Source organism: Trichechus manatus, unplaced genomic scaffold, assembly GCF_000243295.1.
Source record: "Trichechus manatus latirostris isolate Lorelei unplaced genomic scaffold, TriManLat1.0 scaffold00030, whole genome shotgun sequence".
NCBI classification, from domain to species: domain Eukaryota; kingdom Metazoa; phylum Chordata; class Mammalia; order Sirenia; family Trichechidae; genus Trichechus; species Trichechus manatus.
The window spans coordinates 6002536-6013711 of NW_004443966.1; the positions used below are offsets into that span (position 1 = coordinate 6002536).

Here is an 11176-nt window from a genome sequence, read left to right on the forward strand (position 1 = left end):
TTTTTAGACCTCCATTATGAGGACGCTCTAGGCTGACTTACTGACAGGCGACTTCTCGAGCTTGGGACAGGATGTTACTTACTTCTATAAGTCTAAGTAAAGGCTTACAGAAATCCTGGCGAAAGTTTGAGGCCACCACTGAAGCTGGCTTTCAGCTGTTTTACCTGTAGAAAGATGAGCACGTGAGAGGTCATTCTGGGATTTTTATACCCATAGGTACTATTACCCCCGGGCGTGTTGTTGCTGTTAGGTGCTGACAAGTCCATTCCAACTCATAGCTAGACCAAACACTGCCTGGTCCTGCACCATCCTCATGATTGTTGTTATGCTTGAGCCCATTGTTGCAGCTACTGTGTCAATTCATTTCCTTGAGGGTCTTCCTCTTTTTCACTGACCGTCTACTTTACCAAGCATGATGTCCTTCTCCAGGAACTGATCCCTCTTGATAACATGTCCAAAGCATGTGAGACAAAGTCTTGCCATCCTTGCTTCTAAGGTGCATTCTGGCTGCACTTACTCCAAGACAGATTTGTTCATAGAACTTCCCGTGATGATGGAAATGTTTTCTACTTATTCTGTCCAATACACTGGCTGCTAACCCCACATGGATGCTCAGTACTTGAAATGTGGACAGTATCACTGAGGAACTGAATTTTTAATTTTATTTCAACAGCCCCATCAGGATACTGCTATCTTACTGGACAGCTCGGTTCTAGAGCTTTCTGTCTCTAGGGACAGCCCGACCCGCTGAACAATACAATCCATTAGCAGGTTTAATTGTCAAGCAATTAAATTGAAACCAAGGTGAACAAAGTAGTTGCTTCTAACATAAAAGTTCCGTTTATTTATCGATGACACAGTACAGAAAGGCACATCGTGGAGTTCACTCCCATCTCCCTGGAATGTTCACGTCTTTGGCTAAAAGGAGAGGCTAGCCAGGAAAGCTATGCAACACGGGGGCCACTAAGATGGGGGGGCAGGGGCGGGGCCGTTAGTCACGCGCTGACTGTCTAGAACTGTTAGCTGGAAGCACAGGGAGCGTCACTGCTGGGCACTCGGGCCGTCTCGGCTTCAGTCGTCCCCGCCACACAGGTACAGCAGCGCTTTCTGGTAGTCACCCTTGGTGTCTTGCTACAAACGGCCAAGGAGAAAAAAGAAAGGTGCTATCAGGAAAAAGACTCAAACTCTGCCATAACATACAAACTGGCCCAGCCCAGAGCGGAGCACCCCACCCTAAAACGATTCTGCAGGATTTGTGGAGACTCAAAGGCAGCCAAGGCCACACCCAAACCATCATTACCCATCTCTGGGAGTGTGGTCAGAGGCGGTGCCTTGGGGAGACTTTCAATCTCATTATTACTGCAAGGGTGGAGCAAACAGGAGGTGCTGAGAATGTGGGTAAGTGTCTAGAACAATAGAATCTACCTGCTGGGTCAGCGATGCCCTGCCAATGCTATCATTTCCCCCTCGCCCTCACCCTTCCCGACAGGACCGGGCTCTTTACTGCCCACTGCGCTGTTACCAAGTGGATTCTTAAGGTCACAGGGAAACAAGCTGGGCAGGAAACAATTTCCAAGAGTCTAACGAGTCTCTAAACTTTCAACATAGGCCCTAACACGCCGGGTATACCCAACCACCTCTGACGTCTCGGTAATCACTGACATATGCCTTTGGAAATTTCAGGGTCTTTTCTAAAGGGAAACTGCAAAGCTCATCTGAACTAGACACAGAGGTACAGAACTAGAACACCACGATCACTCTTCCTACACAAACGTTCCGTCTGTCCAAAACAGACAGAGACCAAATCGGTAGAGGAGACGGGAGTTCTTAAGTTCTGAGACTGAGTAACTAAAAGTTGCCAAGCCTATCACAGGTGATTTTTTAGACATGGGAATAATAAAATGTAAAACTTAATTGATCTTTAAAGTCTCCTCCGGATGTCAGTGTGGCTTGTGGGATCATCATCATAAATAAAATACCTATTATCCTTATATAATAACAGAAGTGGGAAAAAGAAAATATTCACCTGATTCTATACATATTCCAGGACAAATCAAAGCGGGTGTTTTCAAATAAATCCCTGATATTCCATAACTAGCATCCCTTCCCCAGAGAATCAGAAAACAGGAAATCAACCTGCTGTCACTACCCTGACAGGCCACCTTTCCAGGGACCCCGGGACCTCTGGATGGCAGGGCAGAGCCGACAGGACCTCAGGACATACCTGGATGCAGGAGTACAGGGACTTGCCGTACTTTTTCTTGAATTCAGACCTAATTTTCAACATGTCCACTTCACTGCGGGAGACCATGATCCTAATGAGGACCTTATCACGAGTTCCCTTGCCCTGAAAGTCAAGTTGAGGTTCCAAGTCAACAATCCAATGAAAATATCATCATAGTAAAAGAACCTCACCAGTGTTTTCTTGCATATGGAGCTGATCTAGGATCTTGTGCTGCCCTCTAAGAGACTGTAAAGATAACAAACCATTTCCTTAGGAAAAATGAGCACAGTGGAATCCCAAAGGCTCAAGATGAAATGTGCACAACCTCCACTGTGAGCATTCAAAAAACGTACAGAGAGCACCTACTACTGCAAGGCTCAGTTCCAGGACGTGCATGTAACAAAAGATTCCTGGTTCTCAGGGGCTTGGGGAGGACGAACGCCAACACCTTTTTTATTGTGGCTCTACGCCATTTTGAATGGTATGAGCAGTAAGGACCACCGAATTTACTTCCACAGCCTCAGACTGCAGGTCCCAAGGAAGCAGTCACATTTGACATGGAGCCTGAGGAAAGATGGGAGAGAGGCAGGTGGAGGAGGGGAGGTGATCCAGGAAGTGGCAAAGGCATGGAAGCCAGAGAGCCGAGGTCTGTTTGAGGTGTGGACAATGGGATGGATTTATGGGAAGATAAGGTTCATTTAAAAGCGATAAGTCAAGAAAGTTCAACTGGGAACAAATTGTAGAGGGCTTTGAAGAGTGGGCCAAGGAATTTAAACCTTGGGAGGCAGGGTTACAGGACTGGCTTTGGAGTCAGATAGACCCAGGCTCAAATCTGGCTACAGAACCTCAGGTAAGCTGAGACTTCCCGAGCTCCGGTCTCTTCACCTACAAAGAAGAGAATAATATGGCCTCATAGGGTTGTTGTCGTGATTTAATGGGACCCCTTGCACAAAGTAAGCAGCACAGTGTCCACTGCATGTTGCTGTTGTATGCCATCGAGTCCATTTCAACTCACAGCCACGCTATGTGACAGAGTAGAACGGCTCCATTGGATTTTCTTGGCTGTAATCTATTTTTTGACACTTAAAGATTTGTTTGTTTGTTTTATTGTTGTAGTTTAAGTGAAAGTTTACAATTCAAGCCAGTCTCTCATTCAAAAATGTATACACACATTGTTATGTAACCCTAATTGCTGTCCCTATACTATGACAGCACACTCCTCCTTTCCACCCTTGACTTCCGGTGTCCATTCAACCAGCTCCTGACCCTCTCTGCCTTCTTGTCTCACCTCCGGACAGGAGCTGCCCATTTAGTCTCATGTATTTACTTGAGCTAAGAAGCACACTCTTCACGAGTATCATTTTATGTCCCATAGTCCAGTCTAATCTTTGACTGAAGAGTTGGCCTCCGGAATGGTTTTAGTGCTGGGCTGACAAAAAGTCTGGGGGCCATGCTTTCTGGGATTCCTCCAGTCTCAGTCAGACCGTTAAGTCTGGTCTTTTTACTAGAATTTGAGTTCTGCACCCCATCCTTCCCCTGCTCCATCAGGGACTCTCTGTTGTGTTCCCTGTCAGGGCAGTCATTGGTGGTAGCCAGGCACCATCCAGTTCTGGTCTCAAGCTGATGAAGTCTCTGGTCTTTGTGGCCCTTGCTGTCTCTTGGGCTAATACTGTCTCTGTGTCTTTGGTGTTCTTCATTGGCTGTAATCTTTATGAAGCAGATCACCAGGTCTTTCTCCTGCAGAGCCACTGGGTAGATTCGAACCACCAACCTTTAGGTTAGCAGCCGAGTGCTTAACCATTGCACTACCGGGGTTCCTTCATCTACTGCATAGTCATTGCTTAATAATCTCTCCTTTTCTTGCTTGTCCTTACTCTGGGGATCATAGGAGGGAATCTCTGAAAAGACTCAAACAGGAATCTGATACAATTACTATCTAGAATTTTCTCTCTTCCACAGCACTTTATTTTCTACATGTACACAAACATGTGTTCAAGTGGTTGTGTGGTAGGTGATGGACTTGTGGTTTTCTCACCTGTCAACCACAGCTGACTAGTGTGCTCCCGCATCTAGACATCAGGGTCCCTTCCTCGACCCACTAGTCAGTACTTTCCAAAACCCACAGGAGACTTGGGTTGGATGACAAATGAAGGCACAGCCTGGTGTGGAAACACTGGCCTCTCAGCCAACCGTCCTTACCTTCATGGAGTCGTAGAGTCGATCCGCAAAATACAGGGGCTTGTTCTGGATACACTGGACTGTGGAGAGAAGAAAAGGGTGAGGGGGCCAGCCACTCCTCTCTCCTCCACCAGGCGGAGGTGACTTGACTTCAGGGCACAAACCAGAAATGGCCTGACGCAACAGAAACGGCTGCAAAATGAAAAACGCTCAGGGACAGCTGGGGATCCTCTGAAATGCTGAGCTCCACTGTGGTCGTAAACCAGGGGGCTCCTGAGGGCTGCAGATGCCCGGCCGGCAACATGAGCCTCACCAACACAGCCCTTTCTTCTCTTCTCTTATTCCACCCTGGCAACTCTCTAGTCTGTCAGTTCAAGCCCTTCCTCAGTTTCGTATCATCAAATGTATACAGCTACACTTACAAAACTCACCAAACTATGTGTGAAAGCCACACCTCCCCAGCACACGTGTGTTAACCAGATAGCCATTTATTGCTTTGGTTTCGGCACTGTTTACCAAAAGCTGATGTCCACCAGGGATGCATGGGTTGCTTACCCAGGTTCAGGAAAGCATTTTCCAGGTCTCCTCTGACTTCCTTCTTGATGCTCTCCAACATGTCATAGGGGCTGTAGTTCTTGTACCTTTCAAATACTAAGGGGAAGCAACACATAATAAGAATAACAGAGCCACTAGTCAGAGCTTTCAGTGGTCCCCCACACAGTTATGGACCATGATAAAAAATGAGGATGATGATGGCATCCTAGAAAGTGAAGGGTCACATGGTGGACTAGGGCCGACATTCCACCAGTTTGCCCTGGAACAGCCATACCAACACGTGTTCTAACAGGCCATGTACCTGTCCTCAATAGTATGGCCCAGGCCCCATATTTTGACCATCTCCCCTGAGTGGAGCCCATTCTATCTGGAAGGCATGAGAAACAGCATCCAGCACCCAGAAAAGTTACTACATCAACAAAGATGGTAAGACAAAACGATCCTCAAACAAGAAGGGGTGGCAAGCTAAAGCTCACACGGAACATGGAATATATTTTGGGGACAGAAAGATCCAAAATGGGAGAGGAGCATGAATGGACGAGGTGAGCCTCTAGGAGTGCAGAGGGGACAGTGAACCACATTCTGGAACCCTCGCCCTGCCATAAACACCTGGCCACCTGGAGCACCGTGCGTTTTGGCTCCTAGGCTCTAAACCTCCTCAGCACAGCACCCACCTTTCTGGAGGTGGCACACGCTCCGCTCGGTCATGATGCTGATCCACTTGGGAACGTCGGTGCCCCTCTTCTTCACTCCAGCATCATAGAGATCCTACGAGCAGAACCAACCAGGAGAGTTAACCGCAGGACCCAGAGCAAGGTCATAAATCATTTCATGTTAAAAAACCAAACACCTACACGTTCATTCGAAATGCCAAATAATAAAAACGAATGATTGCACTGCAGACATGGGCAAGAATGTACCATTAGGTCAAAAAGTCTTAATCACAAGCGAGCTTCCTTAGCCTTAGGCACAGACGGATACAGCAGGAGACGGTAGATTCTTCATGGTGAGTATTGTTCAAATCTCCTTCCTTGAACAGGAAACGACCAAGAGCTTCTAATCACATAACGAAGGACAAGTAAATGTCCATTAGCACGTGTGGCCCTCCTGCCTTTTGGCACTTCTAGCAGCAGATAGGCTAAGGGTCATCTACAGAAGACAGATGTGGGTCAGATACCTACACTCAAGCTTGGCAGAGACTCAGGACATCATGGAGCTGGAAAAGGAACTGGTCCAATCTCAGCTTCAACTTCTGGAAAATTTAGGGGCTATAAGTAAGACTACGGAGCACTCAGTGGTTAAGCGCTTGGCCGCTGACCGAAAGGTCAGTGGTTTGAACCCACCAGCCGCTCCGTGGAAGAAAGATGTGGCAGTCTGCTTCCATAAAGATTTACAGCCTTGGAAACCCTATGGAGAAGTTCTACTCTGTCCCATAGGGTCACTATGAGTTGGAATCAACTTGACGGCAATGGGTTTGGTTTTCCGTTTTGTTTTGTTTTTTGGTATAAGTAAGACTAGGAATGTCAAGGAGGGAGGGAAGGAGAAAGGCTTATGCAAGGGTAGATAAGCATTCAGTGCCTCTCCACTATCTGGAAGCTGCAAAACCCAATTTCTATTATCTTATTTAAAATCCTTCTCCACCCCCTGCTGAAAGTGCTATGTGAAATAGGTTGAATTTTAAAATGAAAATGAATTTAAATTAATTTTGTCTTGAAACTCTTATGAAATGTTTTGAGAAAACTGTTGACCCTCTGGGAAGGGAACACAGCTCACAGCAATCTCAATCAACTTAACGAAAAGTTATTACAGAACTAGAGCTTGCAAAAGTTCTATTCAGCCAGAAAAGAAGGGTCCCGTTCCAGACCACAGTGGGGCAATAAGTGTTCCCGTGCCTGGCTGTGCCTCCACCATGTTCTTCTGCTTCCCCCTGTTGCTTACTCTTTGAGCATTCATTTGAAGCAAATGCACACCAGTGTGCACAGCTCAACCACATCCTGAAGAATGCAGTACTTCTCATATAAGCAAAGCCTGAATGAGCTTATGGGAGTCAGGCACTGATCTTGTAATCCACACCACCAGCATAAAGGAAGTACCTTGTAATAAGTATCGCTCCCAGAGAGTGAAAACGAAACTCATATTCTCAGCCTGGGGTGGGTTTAAAATATGCCCACACATGCTTTGACATTCGTCCCCTCCACAGGTGGAGCCTAGTTCTTCTCCCGTTGACGGTGGGCAGACTTAGTGACTCACTTCTAGCTCACAAATAGAATATGGCAGAAGTGATGGCTTGTGACTACCAAGATTAGTTTACAAAAGGCACTGTGACCTCCTCTGTGCTTTCCCTCTTGGATTAATCGCTCTGGAGAAAGCCAGCTGCCATGTTGTCAGGAAGCTCAGCCACCCCAGGGAGAGGCCCATGTGGAGAGGGACTAAGGTCTCCTACCAACAGTCACGTGGGTAATCCATCTTGGGGCAGGGAGGTCCTCCTGACCCAGTCAAGCCTTCAGTGACTGCAGCCTGACCAACATTTTGTCTGCTACCTCACAGGAGATGACCCTGAACCAGAACCCATCTAAGCCCTCTTGAATTCCTGACCCACAGAAACTGAAAGACAATCAATGTTTACTGTTTTAAGGCCCTAAGCTGGGGGCTAACGTGTTACCCGGTAGGAGATAGCTACAACCCACACTATCTGGGGACTTAGTAGAAAACAGAATCTCAAACCAGGAAGCTTGGTACTTACCTGGGCATCCTGGTCAATTAGTTCATAATCAATGACAGAGCCATCCTCTGCTCTTTTACCCTGCAGGGGGGAGAAAAAATTAAAAACCTCAAATGTATTTCTTTGTATAGTTAAAATGGGAAATGGAAGCCGTTATTTAATTTACTGAAGAAACACCATTTAACTTTTTTCTTTACTTTGAAGCTTAGGCAAGACCAAGGAATGGAAACATAGCTGAGGCAGTGAAGTGGGGGGGTTAAACCTGACCATCATCAACTCCTCATTGATCCAGTCCTGAGCTAAGCACCTTCCAGCGTCCACCCTACTCCAAACAAAGGCTCATGATATTTGGTTCCTTCCCTCAGAGACAATCCAGATGGAGAAATAAACATGGAAAAAATGGTAAGATAATGTAATAATCTATAGTGCTAAGAGGGAACCCTGGTGGGGTAGTAGTTAAGAGCTACAGCTGTTAACCAAAAGGTCAGCAGTTGGAATCCACCAGGAGCTCCTTGGAAACCCTGTGGGCAGTTCTGCTCTGTCCTGTACGATCACTATGAGTCGGAATCTACTCAACGGCAATGGGTTTGGTTTTTTGTTGTTCTTTTTTTTTTTTAACAGTGCTAAGAAGACAGGAAATGCAAAAGGGGAGAAATCTGTCAGACAGTGTAGTCAGCGAAGTCTTTGTGACTCATGGGATAAGGCTTCAGCTGAACCTTGAGATGAGTCAAATAAGGCTAGTAAGGAGGAGGGAAAGAGGTCACACAGGCAGCGACAGAGCATGCTCGCAGGTGAGGTGCCACCCGGCTGGAACAGAAGGCGGGCACTGCAGGGGGAAAGAGGTCACACAGGCAGCAACAGAGCAGGCTCGCAGGTGAGGTGCCACCTGGCTGGAACAGAAGGCGGGCACTGGAGAATCCCAGGGAAGATGATGAAGTTAGTGGGGAGGGCTAGGGTAGAGAGGACCTTTACAGACAATTGACAGTGTGGATCTGATGCAGCAGAAAGAGGTTTTGATCAGGGGAGTGATACGGCGAAAGTGGATTTTAAAAAGCTCTTTGGATGGCGGTCCACGGGTGGGAGGTAGATGAAGAGATGAGAGCCCGGGAGAACAGCATGGGAGGGTTACGGTCATGGAGATGGGGGGGGGGGGGCCATCAATCCCTGGTCATCAGGGTTCCTGGAGAAATTTTCTCTTCCCTCCTCTGGCACATGAGGAGCCCTGGTGGTGCGATGGTTAAGCGCTCTGCTGCTATCCAAAAGGTTGGCGGTTGGAACCTATCCACTTGATCCGTGGGAGAAAGACGTGGAAATCTGCTCCCGTAAAGATTATAGCCGAGGAAACCCAATGGGGCAGTTCTACTCTGTCACGTGAGGTCACCACAAGTCGAAATTGTCTCGCTGGCACCTAACAACAATTACTCCTGTCTGGAGGCATTAAATTATGGGCTGGCCAGAGCTCAGACTCAGAGGGGGAACCTTTCGTCCGCTGATGTGATAACAGGAGCGCACAGCTCCACAAAGACCCCTGCCTCCAGGCAAAGGGCCGCAGGGACACAGCCTCTCACAGGAGGTGACAGCAGGGAAGACAAACAAGGGAGTCACTTCCCACCGGTCCTGTCCTGTGTGACCACAGAGACAGGCAGAGTGACCTTCCCTGAGTCATGCGGTGAGGGCTGCCGCCCAAACCCCGGCCAGGACTTGAGAGCCGCCTGTCCCTTTCCTGGCCCCAAAATCCACTTGTCCGTGAGGTTTTGCGGAGTAAGAAATCCTATTACATAAAAATGACCAGTCTGCAGTGACAGTGCAAACCCACTGTCGGAGATGTAGCTGGATTTCTGATGCAGGCACAGGGGATTTGGTTAACTCGCTCCCAGATATAAAGCAAGGTGTGTAACTTGCCTTGAGACGAAGCAAAGGCGAAGAAACAGAGAAACCAACCTTCGCGAGGACAACCATCAGCTTGCGGAAGTCACCGGACGTGTCTGATACAATGTCCTTCTCCAAGTCAGTCTTGTACACTTGGAAAACAACGTATCAGGTTGTACACTGCCTGCCTGTCAGCCGACCGCCCACCCCCCCAGTGACCCCATCCCCCACGAGACTCTGAAAAGCAGGGAAGGCTGTGCCAGCGTGGATGTCTCCATGCCCCGAACCTCCAAACTGAGGGTGGGTTCTCTAGAACGATGTCTGCCCTCCTGAAATCAGACTCAATGTCACTACCAGGGACAAGGGACAGGCAGGGCTGCATCAGATCAAGGATCCTCAGGCTCACCTTTGATCAATGGCTTCTTTTGTAGCCAAATCACTCGTCCCTAACCTTTTTAACAAAAAGACTCATTTTGAACAGAAAAAAATGTGGAGGTCTATGCACATCTGTGCTGGTGTATATGATTGTGCCTTTATTATGGGCTGACTGAGACCATTTACAACGGCAAAAAGCTAGTGAGAATTAAAGAGTACTTTCGAGAGAATTTGTACTTTGTTATTCAAAATAGCATGAATATTGAAACATAGTACCACACGCTCATGCAAGCCGTATTATTTATTCTGCCCACAGCGTCCTATGCTGCTTGGAGCACACAGGTCTCCGCGCCTCAATTTTCCACAGTCCAGAGCTGGGAACCTCTTAAGCAGAGACTGAACAGCTGTCAATAAATGAAATCCATGTACTATTTTCTACTTTTCCTACCAAATCTTTTTTTTTTAAATAAATTTCGTTTTCTCTCCTTTCCTTCCTGTCTATCCTTTCGAAGAAGTTCTAGTGGAACTTGATCAAAATCCAGGCAACAAGGAGGTGAAAGAGAAGGACCTGGATCATGGAGAACGACCCCTGGATGGTTGAGATGGAGGCACTTCTGCAGCTAAGCGCTCAGCCACTAACCCAAAGGTCGGCAGTTCAAACCCAACCAGCGGCTCTGTAGGAGAAACACCTGGCGATCTGCTCCTGTCAAGATTACAGCCTAGGAAACCCTATGGGGCAGATCTACTCTGTCACATGGGGTCACTGTGAGTCGGAATTGACTCAATGGCGCCTAATGCAATATAATCATGCATCCTGTCCCAAACACTTGTCCAGGCAGCCATGGTGGAGTCACAGACATTGGGCTGAGAGGATGCATCACAGAAATAGGGCTACTCACTTTCCTTGTAGACTGTCTTAATCTCCTGCAGCTCCTGGTTGGTCCTTGAGCAGATGATCTCGATGAGGGAGTCCTCATCGGTTCCGAGCCCCTGTGAACAAGGCAGCAGGACAATCAGCAGGGACAAGTCCTCCTGGCCATGAGCCTACTCTCTGATCTCCATCAAGTACATTGCAAATGTGGATAGGGTCCGACAGCATTCCCCTTCTATATGCCCTCTGAGAGATCAGCATTGCATTCCCCAGCAGAAAGGAATGTTATTTTCCAGTCCTTAAAAAAATGCCTAGCCAGAATACAAAATGATATAGATGGCGTGTTAGAGTTCAAATATATATATTAAAAAAAAAAAAAAAA

The 11176-nt window shown here is 47.4% G+C and overlaps 1 protein-coding gene across 1 annotated transcript in view; it reads right to left on the bottom strand.

Annotated features, from left to right (window-relative positions):
• Positions 1-817: 817 nt before the first annotated feature.
• The window catches only part of ANXA2 (annexin A2), a 50794-nt gene continuing 40435 nt past the window's right edge, over positions 818-11176 (bottom strand). The window contains exons 6-13 of the mRNA XM_004374620.2: positions 10823-10913; positions 9621-9700; positions 7701-7760; positions 5632-5725; positions 4958-5053; positions 4424-4482; positions 2225-2347; positions 818-1131 (exon numbers count right to left, since the gene is read on the bottom strand). Coding sequence (XP_004374677.2) covers positions 1072-1131; positions 2225-2347; positions 4424-4482; positions 4958-5053; positions 5632-5725; positions 7701-7760; positions 9621-9700; positions 10823-10913 — 663 coding nt within the window. The 3' untranslated portion in view covers positions 818-1071. The remainder of the gene's footprint in view (positions 1132-2224; positions 2348-4423; positions 4483-4957; positions 5054-5631; positions 5726-7700; positions 7761-9620; positions 9701-10822; positions 10914-11176) is intronic.